This window comes from Vulpes lagopus, chromosome 11 (genome assembly GCF_018345385.1).
Source record: "Vulpes lagopus strain Blue_001 chromosome 11, ASM1834538v1, whole genome shotgun sequence".
In the NCBI taxonomy this organism is placed as follows: domain Eukaryota; kingdom Metazoa; phylum Chordata; class Mammalia; order Carnivora; family Canidae; genus Vulpes; species Vulpes lagopus.
This window is the reverse complement of record NC_054834.1, coordinates 108205051-108229660: the sequence shown is the minus strand read 5'-3', so window position 1 is coordinate 108229660 and position 24610 is coordinate 108205051. Positions and strand designations below refer to the sequence as shown.

Sequence of the window (24610 nt, the reverse complement as noted above, 5' to 3'; positions counted from 1 at the left end):
GCAGGTACCACCACTGTAACACCACCATCTCCACGATGATGCTTAAGTAGTAGTTAGTTCAACTGGAGGTGGCATTTAGTTAGCTGGTTATCTGTCAATGCAGGAAATACTCTTTCCTACAGCATTACCTATAGTCTTTTATTTAAAAGCCAAACTCAGAGTAGTTTGCTCAATTCATAGCAGTGCTGTTAGTATTTACATAGTTCTGCAACCAGTCAAGAGAATCCTTTAAACGTCTGTGCCTTCTGTGGTGACTTTAAGAGGTAATACTGGAGTTAAAATTCTCAAGCTATATAAATTCTAAGAAGATATTCATATAAAGACTTAAAAAAAAAAGGGGGACCATATTTGGATTTTAATGTATGATGGTCTTTATTTACAACTTTATTGGCAAAAAAGAAGAGGGAAACATTTAAAACAGTTTAACACAGGGCATTGCAGCTGATTCTGTGAGGGTAAAGAAGTTTCCCGTTATATGTCCATCTAATTGTCTGAAGATTTACAATACTGAATCTGCGTATGCAGTTTCCTTTATGAAATACAGTGTTCATATTTTAGGCAGTCTTTTAAACATATAAATACAAAGGAAATGAAACCACTCATTAAAAACTGCATTAAATGAAGGATATTTTCAATTTAAATTTACGTTGTTCTTATAATACATGCCCAATGAAAATCAAAAGCTGGAAAAGCAGTTACACTTCCTACTTGAATGGACAGTTACAACAATCATTTTCTGCAATGACCATTATATTTTCAATTTATCATCAACTACTCTGAACTTACTATGAGATGTAGCCAAAGTCAGAAGACAAGACGTAGGGAGAATATTCCTTTTTTGGAGGAGAGTAAGCCCTCCAGAATCAGCATGGGAGATAAACATCCTGTTGAAGAATTCTAGGTGGAAAAAAATTACTGTAGTCAATTTCAACTCATGCTGAGCTGGCTTAATTTTCTCAGACTTGTTTGTTGTCATTCTTCTAAATCAAGTGTGTTTAATTCTTCTTCTAGTTCATCCAAATCTTCCCCAGTAAAAAGATTTTCATCAACAGGAACAGCATCGATGGCTCCATTTTCCTGTCCCTCCCCTTCGTTGTCCTCTTCCAAATCACTTCTTTCACCATTTTCAGCCCTACCTCCAGAAGCTTCACTTAATTTGTTTTCTAAAAATAAACACTGAAATCAGTAAGGCCAAGAACAGAAAACACGAGTCTGACAGTCACAGACTAATACTACATTCCTTTTCCTTTTTCCGTGAAAGCCTTCCCTAACATTACCCATCAAGAATTGATGTTTCTAAGCTTATTTGTGCCAATTACCTACACCTCGCATACATACATCTTGCACTATAGACATGGGACTGCTTAACGGTTTATACATTTGAAAGCAAGATTCGTCTTACACGCTTTTGTGTTTCCTACGTGACCTAGCAATTGGGTTTTTCAACAGTCAACTTCTACATAGTATTGTGTTTGAATAAATGATGGAATCAAAGAACATTTATTAGCAGCTAATCAGCTTTTGGTTTGGGGAACAGTAGGTAAATCACACTAGTTGTAATGAGTGCTGCAAATTGATGTGAATCCAAAAACATTTCATCTTATCATCAAATTGTGAAAAAAGAACCAAAGGCTATGCGGGGTACTTTACAGCCTAGAAAACACTGAGGAAACAAAAATACTGTCTTTTCATGTTCAATGACACCAATATTTACACAAAGACAGTTTTTAATAACCTAATTTGGATTTTAGCTATTTCAAACATCTCTGACAACAAAAGTCTTGAGGATTACAGCCTCTGAAATACTTGCAGTTATGCCTACTGTCACCAACGTCCTGCTTCTAAAAGGAGCAAATCCAGTCTTCAGTTTGGCATTAAGACAATAGTCTGACAGCACTCAGATCTCAGGAGCGCAAGCCAGTCTTTCAAGTTACAACTTGTATTCCTTTATTGTAAAAATAAGTTTAGTTTTTCCTCTCTCAATCTTTGGCCTGATTAGTATTCTTCCTTTCCCCCCCTCATATCAATCATGCCAAACTTTCACTTCTCTTTAAACTCTTCAGTTAAGGAACCATTAGATGTAAATTTCATCAACAAACCTTAACACCCAGCCTTTCCTTCATTCTCACTTTTAACTCATCATTTGTACTTGGGGATCTTGTTCCTGTAACTAATATCCTGTCATCTTCCATTTTCCTGCTCCCGGGTCTTTTTTCCCTGACACACAAGCCCTTCCCACGACCATGTCTCCCCTCAAACAAAGTTTATCCGAGTGGTCCACCCTTGTTTTTCTCATTCCTCTTATCCCCGTAGTCCTGAAGACTGGTACCCTAATTCCTGTAACTCCTTTCTTACTGCAACCGAAGAATTATTTCCAGGTCTCATCCTACTTGATTTTTCTGGAACTCTTCATTCTTAATTTTCCTCTGTCCTTCTCAGGGTCTTTCCCAAGCTTTCCCTCTTTTGACTACAACTGATGTTTTGCAGTGTGTTCTACAACGTCCTCATGGTAAGTATGGTGCCTGGCTGAGTTCATTCACTCTGAGCTACCAATGAAAATGACTTTCACAAGTTTTCCTCCTAGACCATGGCGCTTTTGATAATTAAAATATCTCAAAATCATGAGATTCCAGACTTAGTAGCTACATCTCCACATTCATTTTTGTCCCCTACTTTTAGTTAATGGCTTCAATACCCACCTAGCCACCCATTCTGCAGCTTCCAACTACTCACTTTTATTTTTTTTATTTTTTATTTTTTTTTTCAACTACTCACTTTTATATGCAGCCAGACCACACATATTTATGTTTCCGGTCTGGTACCTGCAGCATCAAAGTTTGCCAGTCTGGTCCAACTGTCCCCCTCCCTCTTTAGACAGCTTCTTAGTCCTTTTAGAATCACACCAAAGTTAGCATACTTACCGTCCTTTTCTGAAGTATAGGTGCTGAATCTTTCGAGACTGGCTACAGTAATACCTGTCTCATCTACATCTCTTGGGATATACAGGCTTAAATCTATGTCATTTACACTCACTGAATCATCAACCTTTAAAAACAGAAAACAAAAACTGTTACTTATGAGAACAGTTTTCATAAATTACTTACCTTTTAACTCTGACATTTATTTATCTTAGTGAAACAAAATTATTACTAATGCCCAGTGAAAACAAGTAACCGACAACTGCCAAAATTCACTTTCTCTAAACCTGAGAAAAAGAATAGCAGCGCCATATTTCAAAATTCTTCTGACACATAGAATATGTTTTTATTTTCAATTCAAAGACATGTTAGAATTTTATACCATACAAAAAATGAACAGTCTGCTGTTTGCCTATAACTAAGTGATTCCACCCTCTCCTGCTCCCTACCCTGTATTTTTCCCCCTACTGTACTTTCTTAGTTTCTATCCTTTCTATCCTAGTATAAAATATTAAACAACAACAAAAAAATCAATTTTCTTCTAGAGGGAAAATAAAACATACATTTTAGCTAACACACATAAATAAGTACCTTAAACATACTCCAGTCACTGTTCTTCTTCTCTTATATTATTTATTTATTTGAGAGAAAGAGTGCACAAGTGCACACACAAGAGAGAGCCAAGCATGGGGGAGAGGGAGAAGCAGGCTTCCCACTAACCAAGGAGCCTGATATGGGGCTCGATCCCAGGACCCTGGGATCACGACCTGGGCCAAAGGCAGATGCTTAACCGACTGAGCCACCCATGTGCCCCTGTTCTACTTTCTTTATAAAGAACTATAATATCATTTTATGGATTCCTTTAGTTCTCACAAGTATATTATCCTTGTCGGGATTATTCTTAAGTCTTTATTACAGGTGAGGGTAGAGACCTACAGTGTAGGTGATTTCTCAAGTTAGAGCCAGGATTTGAACCAAGGCCCTGGAGTTGTACTCTTAACCATGCTATCCTATTGTTTCTCTCCAACATGAGATAAGACGCCAAAGCTGCTTCTTACCTCATCACCACCTGTTCCCTGGGTGTAACGGGTATCATCTGCTTCCTCATCATCATCATCAACCAGTTCAGGACGAAATTCAAATACCTCGCGACCACTAATCTATTCAGATACACAAATATATCAACTCAGGGCAAAATTCAAACATCTTTTGATCACCGATTTCAGACATAAACATTGATTAAAAGATAATAAATTCCTGCATGACAAAAATTATAAAATGAGACAAAGAATAAAGAATCTATTTAGGTGAGTTTGGGACATACCACTAATGCTTTCCCTGCTTTGAAATCTGCTTTCCTTCTTTCCATATCTTGCTCAAGTTTATCAATCTTCTCTTGTCTTTTTCTTTTCTTCCATGCAAGAAAAGATTCTAGAGTGATTTTGGTAACATTTGGACCTAGGGCAGAACGCTGCAAAGAAAAAAGAGTTCATTTTTCTCCCCAAATCACCTATAACAATATTTAGTAGTTTTCTCTTAATGCAATTAGGTTCTTCCCTGTGACTTTTAAGACATCAAATTTAGAATAAACAGATTTTCATTTTATATAGCAATGAGCAAAACGAATGTCCAGAGATACACAGACTTTTAAACACAGTAAAATATATTATTCTGAGCTGGATTTTTCTTCAAAACTGAAGGTGAGTAAAACCTGTCAGGAAAAACTGTTTATGGGACGCCTGGGGGGCTCAGCAGTTGAGCGTCTGCCTTCAGCCCAGGGCGTGATCCTGGAGACCCAGAATCGAGTCCTGCACTGGGCTCCCTGCGTGGAGCCTGCTTCTCCCTCTGCCTGTGTCTCTGCCTCTGTGTCTCTCAGGAATAAATAAATAAAATCTTAAAAAAACAAGAAAAAAAAAAAAAAAAGGAAAAACTGTTTTAACATAATTGCTGAAAACAAAAAATAAAAAGTATCACGACAATATCCAAGTTTCATTTGTGTTCCTCAGGAAATGAGGAAAAAACTAGGCAAAAACACCATCTGCTGCTCAGTGCCAATAATCAAGTAATAGATGTGTAGAAAAATAGTACTTGATGAACAACTGCCAGGTATTCAGTATTAGATGCTTTCTACACATATGCTAACACACTGATCTCCACAAGCAAGCAAAAAGAAAAAGATGGGAAATTTACCAAAGGTTAATAGCTAATATGCGGTAGAAACAGGACAATCTCCAATATACCAGACTCCAAAGTCTACACCCTTTATTATAGCAAAGTGCCTCGTATGAGACACTACACAACACGGCCATTTAAAAATACATATAATAAATATATAATCCCAACCATAGACATTTATACATTCAGATAATCCAAAGGCAAAATGGATATAATTTGAAATTTTTGAGTTTGAAAAGTTTTGAGTTTGAAATTTTTGAGTTTGAAAGTTTTGAGTCTAGGGATGATGATGAAACACACAACTGAAAAACTGTAGGAGCTGTCTCCTTCAATACATGTTACTGATTAGTAAAATGGCTAAAAAATGGGACCTCAGGGAAAACATCTAAAACTTCAAGTTCAATCTGAATGTTAAGTATTTTAATTAAATATAGTAATATATTGATCTTATGGAAAGAATTTATTTGATAAACCAGTGACATAAAAATCATTTAATAATCCTGAAATTAATGTCATGACTGGCTAATGATTACAGTCAGGTTTACATCTTAGACGTACAAGAATAACTAAAGAAAAAGTAAGCCAACTTTGGGGAAAAGGTCCTATTTTTTTTTCCCCTCTTTCGTAATAATATGCTATTGCCCCCAAGTGGTAAATGTTGTAATTTCACAATAAACACTGCTTTAGTTTTATAGTAGTAACAAATTTTACTTACCTCTCTTTCAATTAGATCTTCTAATGAAATTTCATCTTCTTTCTCTTCTTTTTTTTTATCCTTTTTCAACACAAATCCAGGAGGAAGGGCATGACGATACATGCAAATATCACCACCTCCAGGGCATACCCAAAACCAGCCATATTTGTTGTTTTCAATAGCTTCAAGGAAATGCTTACACACCTGGAGAGACAGTATTATTCACAAGTAGTGGCTCAGTGTAGTTCATTTCCAAGGTAAATCCTTAAGGATATGGAACAAGTGCATTCCTATTCACATCCTTAGGCTATTCATTTTTCAGAGCACCTTTGTGCAAAAATGTATATAAATTGATCTTATAATAATTAATATGATGATAAATTCCCTTTAGAGAGATGTAAATAAAATTGTTCCAAATTCTAGATTACACAAAAGGACATGCCTCTGTTTAGCCTTTATAAATGTAATCCAAGCCTGACATTTAAAGAAGTGAAAAAAATATAAATGTTTGTAAAACTAAAACCAATGATTTTATTTTGATCTTTCCTAAAAACTAATCACATATAATAATGATACAAATACTATTTGAATTACCTAAAATCATAAGCAATTTCTCACATTTAAGAAGACAGAAAGAAAGGTACAGAAGGAACACAAAGGATTGTGGCTTTTAGTGTAAAATACAACTGTATTGAAACCTCAGGTAATAAAATTCGTAAATAAGTAAAAATTAACTAATAAACAATAAACTTTGTAAATAAGTAAAAATTAATAAACATTCATTTCCTGAAAAAATACAACAGATATAAGTAAAACTAGTGTTTAGAAATTTTCTAGCACATCAAGGTTATTCACTCTAACTAAACTACAGATAAATACGTAGACATGAATGCAGGGTCTGAGAAACAAGGTACCATTTTTTATTTTTATTTTCTTTTTAAAGATTTTACTTATTTATTCATGAGACACACACACACACACAGAGAGAGAGAGAGAGAGAGAGAGAGGCAGAGACACAGGCAGAGGGAGAAGCAGGCTCCCCGCAGGGAGCCCAACGTGGGCCTCGATCCCGGGTCTCCAGGATCACACCCTGAGCCAAAGGCAGAAGCTCAACCACTGAGCCATTAAAGAGTAGGTATTTATCAATTCTCCCTCCTTTCATTCTGTACAAAAAATAAAGAATTCTTGGCTGATTATGTGATTGTATTTATACATATGTGAGAAAGTAAAATCACCTCAGATGTCACTTGAGGACTCCTGTCACATGTTTTTCAAAGGCTACTTTTAAGTAAGAATCTGATTTTAACTTACACTTGTAAATTCCATGCACCTTATCTTTATGAAAAGATCCAATAATTTAAAAAATAATCCAGTAAAAAATAGCAGCAAATACCTTGCCACATAACTCTCCCTAATGATAAATATCACAGCAACTCAATTCAAGAAAAGGACATACTATTTGAGTTTTTGGTTTTTTCTTTTCCGCCTCACCGTGCTTCTTGTTCACTACTTCTTCCAGTTTTTTCTCATCCCAATTATCCATAGTATCTAAATAAAAAGAAGTATGAAGATTAAATGATGTATCCTAAGTAGTTTAGGCAAATGAGAAAACAGGTAGTACTGGAAGAAAGGGTGAGACAAATCCAAAATAAGTAAGTGGTTTTTAGACATCTTCATTTAATCAAAGGACATAATGTTGTCAATTCAGATTTTGTGAAAAACAATTATTTTTTTTACATACACAGCCTTTCTAAGACCAAAATATTCTTCATGTACCAGTGACAACCAAAAGATATTTTTAAGAAAATGTCTTAAAAAAAAAAAAAATACCTTTTTCAAGTTCTTCATCTCTTGCATCAATGTAAACACTCCGCTTTTCACACTTTCTTTCCAGAGTCAAGTCATGAGAGAACTTACACTTATCTCCTTTAGTGCACTGTCCTTGCTTAAAGAATGCACACACCACGGACTTGGGATCTGCACCTATGTCAAACGGCACATGGTATTTGTATTACAACCTGCCAGATCACACAGTACAGCTTCTATGTGAACTTGTTATTTTCCATTCACCGATGTGAGAGGAAAATACCACTTACAGGTGATTGTTAAGACATTGCTTTAAAGATCCTTCTACAGCATTTTATATCTAGTTTTATTATTTCTTTTATTCTTATCATTTTTCCTTCCATTCTTACCCTTACTTACAGGGTGAGAAACCAAACAAACTCGTAGGATGTCCCAGAGTCACTTGTCTAGTTTGAGTGAATGAGATGGAGGAAAAAGAGAAATATAAATAGACATGGAGTATTATACTGCCAAGAGTTTGGAATTGACAATTTACAGAACCATAGGTCTGTCTAGACTATCACCAAAGAATGGATAATATAAATCAAATAGTAGAGTGTCTAAATCCTTAATTTTGCCTTAAATGGGGGGGGGGGGGGGCGGTCCGCAAGTGGCTGGAGTTATAGTTGTAAAATCACACAGCTGAGCACGTATATGGAGAAACAGTAAGAAAGTCATTGATACAGTTTAATTCTGACAGAGGAAATATCATTCCATAGCAGACACACAGGCTTAAAAGGTTTATAATCTGAAAAAAATATGTTCATCAAAACAAATCGAGGAATTTTTTTAACTGAAGTGTAGTTGACAAACAATGTTACATTAGTTTCAGGAGTAGAAAACAGCAACTTGACAAGTCTATTTGCTACCCTCACCAGGAGTAAGGCTGCAGCTGCCACCTGTCACCATGCAATGCTCTTCCAATACCACCGACGGTACTCCTTCTGCTGCACCTTTTATCCTCATGACTTATTCATTCTGTAACCGGAAGCCTGTACCTCCCACACTCCTTCACCCTTTTGCCCATCCCAGCCCCCAGCCCCCTCCCCTCTGGCAAACATCAGTTTATTATCTGTACTTATGGGTCTGTTTGGGTATTTTAAACATGAATTACATTTAATAAAAATAGTACTTCTGACATTTAACGTTTACCTTTACTTATTTTTTGAGCAGCAACTACAGGTTTGAACAGCTCATTCAGTTCTTGCAATTCTTTCTTCTTGTCATCTTTCTTCAATTTCTTTTCAGCCTCACTTTGTGCTACCTATAATATTTCCAGGTATAATATGTAAATTTGATTTCATGTAATAAAATTGTTCTCAGTATACAATAGTACATACAGCATCACTAACAGAACAAAAACATTTGCACATTTATCTGTATGTAGTCCTTACCTCTTAGTATCAGTGTTACAATGGCCTTTCAGTATATATTAAATGGTGGGTTAAGCTATTAAATGAAACTGCGAAATCTTTTATCAGTTGACTTAAAAAAATTTATAAATGGTACCATGCCAAGTAAAAAGCATATTCAAAAGCTTATAGCAATAAGCATTTATTAAGCATTGCTACATGCCCAGCATTTTTAGTAAATGGTTCTCACCTGGGATTTTCTTCTCACGACAACCACCCACTCCCCAGAAACACGTAGGTGTGTTTTGAAGATCAGAAATGCAAACATCTGGAAATGCGCAGTCCCACACAATAAAGAACTGTACCACCCAAAATACCTATTACCCTTGTGGAAAAACACTGAGCTAGGTCAATGTGGGAGATTAAACAAAACAAGTATGACATATGACATAGTTCCAGGCACACGATTTACATACCTAATATGATTAGAGGATTCATCCAAACATTTATATGTCAGGTCCTATGTTAGATGACAGGGAATACAAAGATGAAAAGATAAAGATGCTTATTTAAAGAAGCTCAGAATCTAGTGGGAAGACAGACATGTCAACAACCATAATATAATACATGGTTCTCTGGGAACAAGGAATGCCTATATGTTTATGAAAATTAGGCTGAGCTAATACTTCATGGATGAATTCTTCTGATGTAAGAAGAGGAATGCAGAGAGTCAGCCAGTGCAAAGATGCAGGGACCAGAAGGAACAAGGTATAAGAAACATCAATGAAAAGTTTGGACTGTATCATTAGGTGACAGGTAAAACTCAAGGGCTTAAGGTGAGTCAATGACACATCAGATAGTATTTTATAACGATCACGATGGCAACTGTGTGAAAAGTGGACTAGAAGGAGCACACGAACAGCAAGGAAAATTAGGAGGCTAATGCAATTGCTGTAAGCAAGAAAACACAAGACTTAAGGCATTAGTAGTAAGGATGGAGAAAAGAGGAGAAAGAGCTCTTAAGGAGGTAGAACTGAAAGTACTAAGTGACTGACTAGACAACGTGTAAGAGAGAGGGTGTAGTCTGGGATGATCGCATGTATGGTTAGTGCTGTTAAACAAGACATGGTATACAGGAGTAACAGGTTTCAGGCAGAAGGGGGAGATGAGCTCAGTTTTAGACATACTGAGTACAAGATGCTTACAGAGCACCTGAATAGAGCTTCTTAGAAGCAAGTGGACAGGGATCTTGATACCTGGAGGGAGGACCTATTTTAACATAAAGATTTTAGAAACAGCTTACAGATAATGACTGATTAAAACTTTGTGCAAGAGATTACTCAAGAACAGCATAAAGAAGTGATAAGAAAAAAAAAAAGTAACAAAAGCAGAGGACAGTTCCTTGAAGAATACCAGTATTATATGAGCCAATACAACCTTAAAAAGCCCATAAAAGGGTCCAAGAAACGTCAAAGACACAGGGAGAAAGAAATCCAGCACAAGAAAGTACTCAAGGAAGGGAAAATTTTAGAAGGGAATGGCCTAATACTATAAAGTTAAAGAACAACCCAAATCCTGACTTTGATCATACAGTAGATGTGTTTAAATGGAAACACAGGAAACATTTTTTAAAAAAGAAAAATTTAAGTCATTTTATCTTTGATAAAAATATTCTTTGCTCATTAGGCACATCTCAAACATTTATGGGGCCCAGAACAAGGATATAGGGAAGTCCATAAACTATTTTTATAAATAGTTATAAATGGTTTGTACCCCTATTGGATAGATATACCTTACAACCTAGAAGGATGAGTTCAAATTTAAAATGCTCAGGTTCCATAGAGGTCCACACTGGAGCATGGCAGTAAAGCAAGAGTCAACTCCTGGCTCCTCCTCTTCCCACGGAGTTTCATCCCACCATGTGTGCATGGAGGTGGAAGGTGTGGGGGAGGACATGGTACGGATTCAGGCTCTGTCCACACTCCTAGCACACACCCTTCCTTTGACGACTTCAGGCATACTGGCAGTACAGTATACCCCAAGACAAATATGGGTAACTTGACCTTTGTAGGCCCTGGAGTACTGACCTCACGGACTCCTTCCCTGTGCGAGAGCCTGGCTCTAGCAGGAGGACTGCTCCTCACTTTGCAGATAAAAGCCCAAGTACTCAAAAATTACCAAAAATCATAATACTGAACTACTATCAATCCTAACTACCACCACCACAAATGTTATGGCTTTCTCAGGTCTCTGAAATATAAAATTACCAGTCAATATACTTCCCATTAGAAGAAAAAATAAGGAAAGGAGAACAGGACTGAAAAAAGGAATGAAGGAAGAAAAGAGAATTTTCACACATCTATATTGACCGGAAGATTCACATTATCTTCTCATTTAACCACCACAGTAGGTATCTTAAAAGGGAAAGTGCCCTTCCACTGTATAGACAAGGACTAGTATCCCTAAATAATTTAAGTTCATGGAACAAATAAGATAGGAGGATTTATACCTAAGTTGATCTGACCTCAAGGTCTGAGCATACATTTTTATTAAACCAGGCTACTAAATTAGAAGTATGGAAGATCAATAGTTTTTGGTTCTGGAATCAAGCTGGGTATTAAGAAATGAAAAACATAAGAGGTACTAATCTGGAGACAGTATGTGTGAGAGAAATTTGTTTCAGATTGGGGTCACAAATGTATATTTTGATATTCTCAGATGAAATAAAGTATTTCCAAAAGTTAAGGAAAGGGATAAAGTGGCAAAAAGAATACTTTTTAAAAATAAAAACGCATGTCTGTGAAAACTTAAACTCAAGAAAGTGAAAGACCTGAAGAACTTGAAGGGAAGGGGCTTTTTTGAATGCACTGCCAATGGACAAAGTAATTTCAAAATTCATATGGAAGAAATAAATGCCTAAGAATAGCTAAGAAAAATATAAAAGAAGTAATGTTTGGGGAAAAAGACTTCCTTTAATAGCGAACAGAACATGTTTTACTAGGCCACCATAATCAAAGTCAATGTGATACTAGTTTAGGAACAGACAATTAATAGAACAGAAAAGAGAATCCAGAAATAGATCTTAACATATCTGAGACTTTGCTATACGTCAACAGTGGTATTTCAATTCAGTGGGATAAATGATGCTGGTATAAGTGGCTATTCATTTGAAAGAAAATTAACTTAGTGACATATAAAATAAATTTCTGACAAGTTATAGACTGTAAAAATAAAACAAATCTAGGAAAAACACATGTAGTTTACTGGTACGGGAGACTTTTTAACTATATTTTTAAAGAGCTAGACATATCTGACAATACAAAAAGTAAAAATTGTCGTACAGCAAATAAAACAGAAACATTACAAATTACCTGTAATGCAAACAAAAGGTGTCTCTCATAAGCTGACAAAAGACAACCAGAAAAGCAAAGGCTATGAATAGCCACGTCAGAGAAGTATAAACCCAGACAGCCAACAACCCTATGAAAAGATACTGTACACAAAACAAAACAAAACAAACAAAAGATACTCAAACTTACTGGCAGTGAGGGAAACTAAAAAGTGAGGTCTAGATGTATACTTACCAGATTAGAAACATTACAAAAGAACTTTATTTAGTACCTATAACTCATGCACTGCAAATGAAAATGTGAAGGATTACAATCTGTGCAGAAAGTAATCTAATTTATTAAAATTAGAAACCCGGGGGCACCTGGGTGGCTTAATGGGTTAAATGTTGGGACTCCTGATTTCCTCTCAGGTATTGATCTCAGGGTCCTGAAACTGAGCCCTGCGTGGGCTCTGAGCTAATTGGGATTCTCTCTCCCTCTCCACCACCTCCACGCCTGCTGACTCATGCACTTTCTCTTTTTAAAAAACAATTACATGAATAAAAAAGAAATCCATTTCCCCTGATCTAGAAATGTGTCACAGACAATTTATGCCACAGAAATAAAAGCAAAAATGCCTGTAAGAACACATTTACAAGGACGGTTCTTGTGTAATTGTTCTTAGTGTCCAGAAGCTAGAAACAAAGTAATCACTTATAGTGAAATGGATAGATAGAGCACACCAATATCGTAGAATAGAAAAGGAGAGAGAGAGAGAGAGAGAGAGAAAAAAAAGGATAGAATAGAATAGAATAGAATAGAATACGGTCATTAGAATAAAACAGAGCTGTATCAAAATAGCCCAGGAGAGAATCTAAGAGACACTGCTGAGTAACAAAGGCAAAATGCAGCAAAGTTTTAGAGGAGGATTCCATTTTGAAATATTCTGATTACCGTATCAAATACTTCTATCTGTAACAGATGCCACGTTACGTCCATATCCACATGAAGAAAACAAGAATTTTAAGTTATTTACCTGACGTGGATTTTGTTGACCAAACTTAACCTGATGAGTGACAGCCTTGATAAACTTCTGTTGCTTTGCTCCTTTCTTATTCTTTAGGCCAAAAGTTTTGTCCTAAATGAAAACAATATAAAATATCTTAGCAATTTATACTAATTTATATATATTTTTCAGTCATATCTAAAAGTCGTTCTTTCATTTACATACTGGTAGGAAAACTATTTTCTCATGCTTTAGAGACATGCAAAAGATAAAAACATCAAGTGGAGGCAACATATGACCAGGATTCTTTACAATTCAATACATACTTACAACTAACATTATCAACCATGTTATTTTAAGGTGCTTTTTCCAAAGTATGTTTAGGAGAATAAATTGTACAGGATGTGCAGAGCTGTAATACAGGACGAGATGACCTACAAGGTTTGGCTAACAGTGTTTTTAATCCTTAAGCATCTGGTATCTTAGAGCCTGTACCAGAAGAGACGCAGTATGTAGCAATTCTAAATCTTTTACTTCACAACACATTTTCTCAGAGTACCCTAAGGGATTATGTACTACTGAACACATTTTGGGGAATCCTGCAGAATATAAAGTACTGCACTGTGTTTTTGTATGAGAATTATCTTCTCAAAACAATGACAAAAATTTTTTCAAAAGATTTATTGAAGGGCGGCTGGGTGGCTCAATCGGTTGGACAGCGGACTCTTGATTTCGGCTCAGGTCATGATTCCGGGGTCCTCAGATCAAGCCACACACTGAGGTCCCTAAACTGGATCTTTCGGGATCCCTGGGTGGCGCAGTGGTTTGGCGCTTGCCTTTGGCCCAGGGCGCGATCCTGGAGACCCGGGATCGAATCCCACATCAGGCTCCCGGTGCATGGAGCCTGCTTCTCCCTCTGCCTGTGTCTCTGCCTCTCTCTCTCTCTCTCTCCCTGTGACTATCATAAATAAAAATAAAAATTAAAAAAAAAAAATAAACTGGATCTTTCATTTTTGTTAACGTTGCGAAGTTGAAGACAATTTTAGCTCAAGGAGGTTTTCACTGGGAAATCTCTTTTTGTTCATTCACCACATATGTCAAAATTTGTTTCTCCTACTTAAATTCCTATTCTCATGTTTTAATATCCCATCGTATTTTAAAATTCACTGTGAATTTTCTAGAATCTATGCATGTAAAAAAAAAAAGATAGGATATGTATATGCTGAAATTGAGGGTTTTTTTATGGTTGGTTTCCTTTGTTTTTATAGGTAAGAGTTTAACATTCAATTCAGTAAGAAGAAAAGATGATCAAATATAACGTGATATATGAAGAGAAATGAGCATATGCAGCAATCAGGTGTGAAATGCATACTTTCCTTTTACAAAAAGTGAATTCTCATGTGGGGGGGGGGGGGGATGGAAAATCCTAGATAAAAATATCAAGATCAAAGTGCAACAGCATCGACATAAACCTTTCCAGAGAAGAGTGTAACTAGGGTTCAAACTATGCCCCATACGTTAACCACAGAAATTAAGCAAACTATGAATAAACAAGGCCGAACAGCAAGGTAGATAGTGACATATGACGATTTAGGAAAGAAAGGAAGTGCGCTATGGGGACTTGGCCAGCTAGAAACAAGTACTCATGACAATAGCTTCTGGTAGAGGTGTATAAGCTCCAGATCCCAGAAGAAAAACAGTTTTTCAGGTTTAATTACACTGCTTTAGCACATAATTAACCAGCCTAAAAGAGATAATGAATGAGTTGTGTTTTTAAAGTCTCTAATTAGGTTAGAGCTCAGAAATTATTTTTTCTTCCACAGAGACAGGGGACGCATCTATTCAGCATTTATGAAACCTAAACTCCTCAGCGTATATTTTATTGAATCCTCTTAACAACCCTATGATGTATTATTATCTCACTCTGTAAATGTGACATTAAAGGTCAGAAGTGTTCAACAATTCATCTGACATCAGACGGTATAGTGCAATGCTTTAAGAGTATAAGCTCTGGAGGGGGACCGCCAAAGTTCTAAGCTCAAACAAAACTGAGCAAATTACCTTCTTTGCCATAGTTTCCTTATTAGTAAAGTGGGTCCTCACTTTTACCTCTTAGGATTGTTGTGAAGGTTAAAAGATTTGCTACAAAAAAGTAGAGAGTATACTAACAGTATTGAGTCTGCAGCCACACTTCCTGGGTTTGAACTGTGATTCTGCCAATGGCCAGGGTAACCTTGGGCAAGTTATTACTAAACCTCTGTGCCTGTTTCCTCAATTATAAAAATGGTGATAATACTTATCTCACTGAGAGAACTAAAGAAGCTGCAAAAACTTATCACTTGCAGATGGCTTGTCTTCTCTCCTTTCTCCAACACACTCATAATTGTGTCTGGCTAAAGAAAAGTGACACAGATGAGATTTGAACCAAAGTATATTTGACTCCAAGCAAAGTCTTTGTTCTTTCCACCATGAAGAAATATTTCCCAGAGTAATCTAGTTTAATGTGTAGGTTGGTACAGAGAAAGCCTTCTGAATACCAGACTGTGGATCTGGGATACCAACAACATCTATTGAAAATACCAAGGTTTATAATTTGGAATACTTCATAAGGGCTTTCTTTTTTTTTTTTTTTTTGAATTTAGGACCAACAGATATCCAAGATTAACATGGATTTGGGGCTGGGGAAATATGAGACAGGAAGACTGGAGGTTACAATCAAACCCAAATAATGGTTAAAATACAACTGGGAAATGGTAGTCCTCATTGGATCAGTAAGATCCCAAAGGTTAGGTAATAAGGAAAGGACAGTGTGTGTGTGGACGTTTCAGATTTGGTAAACTGAATACAAAGGAGTTCAGAAAAGTCACGGAGTATTTTTTTTTTTTTAAAGATGGCTCCCCAAAGCTCCAAGAGCCTTCACATTCAGGGACCTCCAGACATCACTTAAAACTGATCCTTTCTTCCCCTTCTCAACCCATTAAATAATCATGCTTCTTCTACAGCCAGCCTCCACTCCTTAAATAAGATGTCTGAAAAAAAGAAGGGGTTGGGAGAGGAGGTCAATACTAAGTAGTGCTCCAAGACAACTAGAGTCTATGCTTTGGGACACTGAAGGAAGCAGAAGCTCGCTAGCACGGTCTTATTTCCTTAGTCGTGCCGGTCTCTCCTGCCTGCGACATGTACTGTCTGGTATACTTCTGTTGTCTCATCATCCAACGGATATTCTACAGCTGGTTAATCTAGCTTCAAGTAATCAACAGTTAACCTTGACGGAAGTTTTTCACTGGCAACCAATTATTTCTCTTTCTCCATCCTTCACACATCTGGATCCCATCTCCACTGGTCTCTCATTACTACTTCCTTGCTGCTACAAGTCCTTAGCTAGACACCCTTTATTTCCATGCCTTACATCCAAAGATTATTTCTCTTTCCATAATTACACCTATTTCTCAGAGCTGACTCCAACTTATTAAATGTCAGGTATAAGCCACCGGGGGACGCCTGGGTGGCTGGTGGTTGAGCGTCTGCCTTTGGCTCAGGGCGTGACCCCGGGGTCCTAGGATCCAGTCCCACATCAGGGTCCCCATGGGGAGCCTGCTTCTCCCTCTGCCTGTGTCTCTGCCTCTCTCAGTCTTTGCTCCCAGCTCCTCAATTTTCATCCCTAACCCCATGCACTAGCCATCAAGACATGCCAGGGTTTTAGGGAAGAAGAAAAAAAATCACCTATAATATTTAACGAAGAAGAACATATCATTTCCTAACCAGGCTGGGTAATAGAATTTTCTTTATAAATCCTGTTTCACAATAAATAATAAAAGCACTAAATTTGCAGTATTGCTGTACCTCTCCACTGGTAGCAAATATGCATCCAGCACACTTGAGTCTACAAAACCTTACTGCCATTAAAAAAAAAAAGAAAAGGGCAGCCCCCAGTGGCTCAGCAGTTTAGCACCGCCTTCCGCCCAGGGCGTGATCCCCAGGTCCCGGGATCGAGTCCTGCTTCGGCCTCCCTGCATGGAGCCTGCTTCTCCCTCGGCCTGTGTCTCTGCCTCTCTCTGTCTCTCATGAATAAATAAAATCTTAAAAAAAAAAAAAGCTCATCATATATGGTAAGTGGGGGGAGGGGAGAAGCAGGCTAATTTCACCTGTTAGAGTATTTTTTTTTTTTTGTCAAAGAATGCAACTGTCTTATTTTGCATTTTCCTCTGGCTAGACCTTCATTAATGGAAACTAAGGATGCTCTCTTTACCTTCAGAGTGTCCACGCACTACATCAATGAGGACCTTATAGACCTACATTTTAAATTGATATACACTATCAACGACTTTCCTATACGGTTCCTTAAAACAAAACAAAACAAAAATCTACCAATTAAAAGACAAAACAAACAAAAAAACTACATGGAATTAAAACCTCAATAATGCACGAAGCATACCTTATCAGGGGACACTTAGTTTCAGGACTACAGGGAGTTTCTCTTTAATCATGTCAGATCAATCTTAGTTAAAGGAGACTGAGCAGTAGAACGTGATCCCTAGAAGGCTTCTGGCTCACACAGCACTGGATGCTGAGGGCACTGTTCCTGGGGATCTACTTGAGTGTCGGGCTCCGGGATGCTCAGGACGGGGCTGCTCAGGACGGGGCTGCTCAGAACGGGGCGGTGCACACGCGTGTGAATGGAGCCTCCCGGGGTCGGACTGCTCAGGATGGGGGCGGTGCACACACGTGTGGATGGAGCCTCCAGGGATGTACCTGAGTGCGGGGGTCGGACTGCTCAGGATGGGGGCGGTGCACACGCGTGTGAATGGAGCCTCCCGGGATCTACCTGAGTGTGGGGTCAGGGCTGCTCAGGACGGGGCGGTGCACAGCGTGTGGAGGCAGCCTCCTGGGATCTACGTGAGTGTGGGGTCAGGGCTGCTCAGGACGGGGCGGTGCACAGCGTGTGGATGCAGCCTCCTGGGATGTACCTGAGTGCGGGGGTCGGACTGCTCAGGGCGGGGCGGTGCACAGCGTGTGGATGCAGCCTCCGGGATGTACCTGAGTGCGGGGGTCGGACTGCTCAGGGCGGGGCGGTGCACAGCGTGTGGATGCAGCCTCCCGGGATCTACCTGAGTGCGGGGTCGGACTGCTCAGGGCGGGGCGGTGCACAGCGTGTGGATGCAGCCTCCCGGGATCTACCTGAGTGCGGGGTCGGACTGCTCAGGGCGGGGCGGTGCACAGCGTGTGGATGCAGCCTCCCGGGATCTACCTGAGTGCGGGGTCGGACTGCTCAGGGCGGGGCGGTGCACAGCGTGTGGATGCAGCCTCCCGGGATCTACCTGAGTGCGGGGTCGGACTGCTCAGGGCGGGGCGGTGCACAGCGTGTGGATGCAGCCTCCCGGGATCTACCTGAGTGCGGGGTCGGACTGCTCAGGGCGGGGGCGGTGCACAGCGTGTGGATGCAGCCTCCCGGGATCTACCTGAGTGCGGGGTCGGACTGCTCAGGGCGGGGCGGTGCACAGCGTGTGGATGCAGCCTCCCGGGATCTACCTGAGTGCGGGGTCGGACTGCTCAGGGCCGGGCGGTGCACAGCGTGTGGATGCAGCCTCCCGGGATCTACCTGAGTGCGGGGTCGGACTGCTCAGGGCGGGGCGGTGCACAGCGTGTGGATGCAGCCTCCCGGGATCTACCTGAGTGCGGGGTCGGACTGCTCAGGGCGGGGCGGTGCACAGCGTGTGGATGCAGCCTCCCGGGATCTACCTGAGTGCGGGGTCGGACTGCTCAGGGCCGGGGCGGTGCACAGCGTGTGGATGCAGCCTCCCGGGATCTACCTGAGTGCGGGGTCGGACTGCTCAGGGCCGGGCGGTGCACAGCGTGTGGATGCAGCCTCCCGGATCTACCTGAGTGCGGGGTCGGACTGCTCAGGGCGGGGCGGTGCACAGCGTGTGGAGGCAGCCTCCCGGGATCTACCTGAGTGCGGGGTCGGACTGCTCAGGGCGGGGCGTGCACAGCGTGTGGATGCAGCCTCCCGGGATCTACCTGAGTGCGGGGGTCGGACTGCTCAGGGCCGGGGCGGTGCACAGCGTGTGGATGCAGCCTCCGGGATCTACCTGAGTGCGGGGTCGGACTGCTCAGGGCCGGGCGGTGCACAGCGTGTGGATGCAGCCTCCCGGGATCTACCTGAGTGCGGGGTCGGACTGCTCAGGGCCGGGCGGTGCACAGCGTGTGGATGCAGCCTCCCGGGATCTACCTGAGTGCGGGGGTCGGACTGCTCAGGGCCGGGCGGTGCACAGCGTGTGGATGCAAGCCTCCCGGGATCTACCTGAGTGCGGGGTCGGACTGCTCAGGGCCGGGGCGGTGCACAGCGTGTGGATGCAGCCTCCCGGGATCTACCTGAGTGCGGGGTCGGACTGCTCAGGGCCGGGGCGGTGCACAGCGTGTGGATGCAGCCTCCCGGGATCTACCTGAGTGCGGGGTCGGACTGCTCAGGGCCGGGCGGTGCACAGCGTGTGGATGCAGCCTCCCGGGATCTACCTGAGTGCGGGGTCGGACTGCTCAGGGCCGGGGCGGTGCACAGCGTGTGGATGCAGCCTCCCGGGATCTACCTGAGTGCGGGGTCGGACTGCTCAGGGCCGGGGCGGTGCACAGCGTGTGGATGCAGCCTCCCGGGATCTACCTGAGTGCGGGGTCGGACTGCTCAGGGCGGGGCGGTGCACAGCGTGTGGATGCAGCCTCCCGGGATCTACCTGAGTGCGGGGTCGGACTGCTCAGGGCCGGGGCGGTGCACAGCGTGTGGATGCAGCCTCCCGGGATCTACCTGAGTGCGGGGTCGGACTGCTCAGGGCGGGGCGGTGCACAGCGTGTGGATGCAGCCTCCCGGGATCTACCTGAGTGCGGGGTCGGACTGCTCAGGGCGGGGCGGTGCACAGCGTGTGGATGCAGCCTCCCGGGATCTACCTGAGTGCGGGGTCGGACTGCTCAGGGCGGGGCGGTGCACAGCGTGTGGATGCAGCCTCCCGGGATCTACCTGAGTGCGGGGTCGGACTGCTCAGGGCGGGGCGGTGCACAGCGTGTGGAGGCAGCCTCCCGGGATCTACCTGAGTGTGGGGTCGGACTGCTCAGGGCGGGGCGGTGCACAGCGTGTGGATGCAGCCTCCCGGGATCTACCTGAGTGCTGGGGTCGGACTGCTCAGGGCGGGGCGGTGCACAGCGTGTGGATGCAGCCTCCCGGGATCTACCTGAGTGCGGGGTCGGACTGCTCAGGGCGGGGCGGTGCACAGCGTGTGGATGCAGCCTCCCGGGATGTACCTGAGTGCGGGGTCGGACTGCTCAGGGCCGGGCGGTGCACAGCGTGTGGATGCAGCCTCCCGGGATCTACCTGAGTGCGGGGTCGGACTGCTCAGGACGGGGCGGTGCACAGCGTGTGGATGCAGCCTCCCGGGATCTACCTGAGTGCGGGGTCGGACTGCTCAGGGCCGGGCGGTGCACAGCGTGTGGATGCAGCCTCCCGGGATCTACCTGAGTGCGGGGTCGGACTGCTCAGGGCCGGGCGGTGCACAGCGTGTGGATGCAGCCTCCCGGGATCTACCTGAGTGCGGGGTCGGACTGCTCAGGGCGGGGCGGTGCACAGCGTGTGGAGGCAGCCCGTGTGCCTGGGGGGCTCTGCGCGGCACACTCCGGCGCTGGGCGCAGGGCACCTGGGCGGTCGGTGCGGCGTCGGGCTGCGGACCGCAGCTCAGGCCTCGACCTCGGGGTCAGGAGTTCACGCCCCCAGTTGGGCTGGGGGGGGGAGATGGGGAAGGAAACTTTAAAAAAAAAAAAAGGAAAGCACCGAGGCTGCGCTGCAGGGGCGCTCGTCGGCGCGCGGCTGCGGATGGAAGCGGGCGCCCCCCCGCGGGGTTCGTGGACTCGCTCCCCGACCTCCGGGGCGTCCCGCACGGGCTCCCCGGGCCGCGGCGGCAGGGCCCGACCCGCGAGCGCTCCAAGGCACGGAGCCCCGAGGGGCGGGGGCGGGGGCGGCGGGGCCGGGCCGGGCTCCCGAGGGCGCAGGAGGTCGCCGGGGGCCGCGCACCGGGGCCGCCGCCGCCCGGGCGGGGGCTCAGGGCTGGTCGCGAGGCCCCCGGGCGGCCCGGCCCCCGCCGCGTCCTGCATGGAGAAGCGCAGGACGCCCCGCAGCGCAGGGCCGTGGGCCCGGGGGCAGCGGAGGCCGAGCTCGGCGCGGGCGGGGGGCGGGGGCGGCCCCGAGGCCGCGGCGCGGGTGGGGGAGGGGCGCGCTCACCTCGATGATCTTCTCCTTCTTCTTCTGCTCCGCCTTCTTGCTGCCCCCGGCCTGCGCCTGCTTCTTGGGGGGCATCGCGGAGGCAGGTGGCACCGGACCCCGCGCGGCTGGACTCCGCAGGGGATGCGGCCCCGCGGCAGGAGGGACACGACGCGGGCCTCCTCCTCCTCCTCCTTCGCCGCCGCCGCCGCCGCCGCACCGCACGGAAAGCGAGGCGCTCGCTCGCCGCCCAATCGCGGCCTTTGCGACAGGTCGGCCGCGCAGGGCATTGTGGGCGGCGGGGAGCGACGGCCGGAAGCCGGGCTGCGCATGCGCTTCTGCGCGGCCGCCCGGAGGGGCGGGGAGGGGCGTGGGAAAGGGGCTTGGCGCCGCGCGAGAGGTCGCGGGTCCTCGGCCGGTCCTGTGCGGCGGCGGGGCCCTGGGAGGCGGCGGGGGGCGGGCCCCTGTGCTGGGGGGGGGGGGGGGCATCGAGCTGCCTGGCGTCTGGGGCGCTGCAGTCTTCCCTGCACCCTCTTCCTCGCCGAGGACGGGCAATGCTTCTGTCCTGCCCCCATGCCCATCCTCACCCCCATCCCTCATCCCCATCCATCATCATCATCCCTATCCCCATTATCCCCATCCCTACCCATCATCATCATCACCCCCATCCCCATCATCCCCATCCCCACCCATCATCATCATCCCCATCGCCATCATCCCCATCCATCATCCCCATCTGTCATCATCCCCATCATCATCATCCCCATCCCCACCCATCATCATAATCCCATCCCATCATCATCCCCATCCCCATCATCATCCCCATCCCCATCATCACCCCCATCCCCATCATCCCCATCGCCATCATGCCCATCCATCATCCCCATCTGTCATCATCCCCATCATCCCCATCATCATCATCCCCATCCCATCATCATCCCCATCCCCACCCATCATCATAATCCCATCCCATCATCATCCCCATCCCCATCATCATCCCCATCCCCATCATCACCCCCATCCCCATCATCCCCATCGCCATCATGCCCATCCATCATCCCCATCTGTCATCATCCCCATCATCCCCATCATCATCATCCCCATCCCATCATCATCCCCATCCCCACCCATCATCATAATCCCATCCCATCATCATCCCCATCCCCATCATCATCCCCATCCCCATCATCACCCCCATCCCCATCATCCCCATCGCCATCATGCCCATCCATCATCCCCATCTGTCATCATCCCCATCATCCCCATCCCATCATCATCCCCATCCCCACCCATCATCATCATCCCATCATCATCCCATCATCATCCCCATCATCATCCCCATCATCATCCCCATCATCCCCATCCCCATCCCCACCCATTATCATCATCCCCATCATCATCCCCATCCCCATCATCCCCATCATCCCCACCCATCATCATCATCCCCATCATCATCATCATCCCCATCATCATCCCCATCCATCCCCATCATCCCCATCATCATCCCCATCCATCCCCATCATCCCCATCCATCATCATCATCATCATCATCATCCCCATCATCATCCCCATCCCCATCATCATCCCCATCCCCATCATCACCCCCATCCCCATCATCCCCATCGCCATCATGCCCATCCATCATCCCCATCTGTCATCATCCCCATCATCCCCATCATCATCATCCCCATCCCATCATCATCCCCATCCCCACCCATCATCATAATCCCATCCCATCATCATCCCCATCCCCATCATCATCCCCATCCCCATCATCACCCCCATCCCCATCATCCCCATCGCCATCATGCCCATCCATCATCCCCATCTGTCATCATCCCCATCATCCCCATCCCATCATCATCCCCATCCCCACCCATCATCATCATCCCATCATCATCCCATCATCATCCCCATCATCATCCCCATCATCCCCATCCCCATCCCCACCCATTATCATCATCCCCATCATCATCCCCATCCCCATCATCCCCATCCATCATCATCATCCCCATCATCCCCACCCATCATCATCATCCCCATCATCATCATCATCCCCATCATCATCCCCATCCATCCCCATCATCCCCATCCATCATCATCATCATCATCCCCATCATCATCCCCATCCCCATCATCATCCCCATCATCCCCATCCCAGCCATCATCATCATCATCATCCCCATCATCATCCCCATCCCCATCATCATCCCCATCATCCCCATCCCAGCCATCATCATCATCATCATCCCCATCCCCATCCCCATCATCATCCCCATCATCTCCATCCCAGCCATCATCATCCCCATCCCCATCCCCATCCCCATCCCGAAGGATCACTGGCAGCCCCAGCGGCAATTAATGTATTTACTCTGCCGAGCATCACAGCTTAGCCTAGCTTACCTTAAACATGCTCAGATCGCTCACATTAGCTTACAGTTGGGTAAGATCATCTAATGCAAAGCCTATTTCATAGTGAAGTATCGAATAGCTCTTGCAGTTTTTTGAACGTTATGCTGAAAAGCAGAGCAGTAAATAGAGAAGGGTCATGGGTGTGCTGGTTGTTTACCCTCCAGATCACAGGGCTGCCCAGGAGCTGTGGTTGCTGCTTCTGCCCAGCATCAGGAGAGCGTATCTTATCATAGATCAGCATCCTGGGAAGAGGTCAGAATTCAAGATCTGAAGTGTGGTTTCTACCGGATGCATGTCACTTGTATCCTTGTAAAGACAAAAAATTGTAAGTCAGACCTTAACAGGTCGGGGACTGTCTGTATACACACTCGGGAAATTGACTTCGTCTGCGCTCCTCTTCCAGGTTGATGGACTACTCTGTCTTTATTTATTTATTTATTTATTTATTATTTATTTATTTACTTATTTATTTATTATTTTATTTTTTTAATTTATTGTTAGAGCACAGAGGGACCAGCCTGCTTACCCCCTTTACTCAGTTTTATAGTCAATTTGATTGTTTGGGATCCTCTCCTTTAAGAGGGTGGGATGTAGTTGCCTTAATTTATTTATTAATTTATTGTTATTATTTTTTTAGTTCTTT

At 44.3% G+C, this 24610-nt stretch overlaps 1 protein-coding gene across 1 annotated transcript; it reads right to left on the bottom strand.

The window, feature by feature from the left end:
• Positions 1 to 347: 347 nt before the first annotated feature.
• ZC3H15 (zinc finger CCCH-type containing 15) lies at positions 348 to 21818 on the bottom strand. Its single transcript, XM_041722813.1, has 10 exons — positions 21577 to 21818; positions 13350 to 13451; positions 8785 to 8896; positions 7618 to 7770; positions 7244 to 7335; positions 5809 to 5991; positions 4243 to 4389; positions 3977 to 4078; positions 2922 to 3045; positions 348 to 1163 (listed from the first exon to the last, which is right to left on the bottom strand). Exons 1-10 carry the CDS (start codon positions 21649 to 21651, stop codon positions 973 to 975), a joined length of 1281 nt encoding a protein of 426 aa, XP_041578747.1. The 5' UTR covers positions 21652 to 21818; the 3' UTR covers positions 348 to 972.
• Positions 21819 to 24610: the final 2792 nt, after the last annotated feature.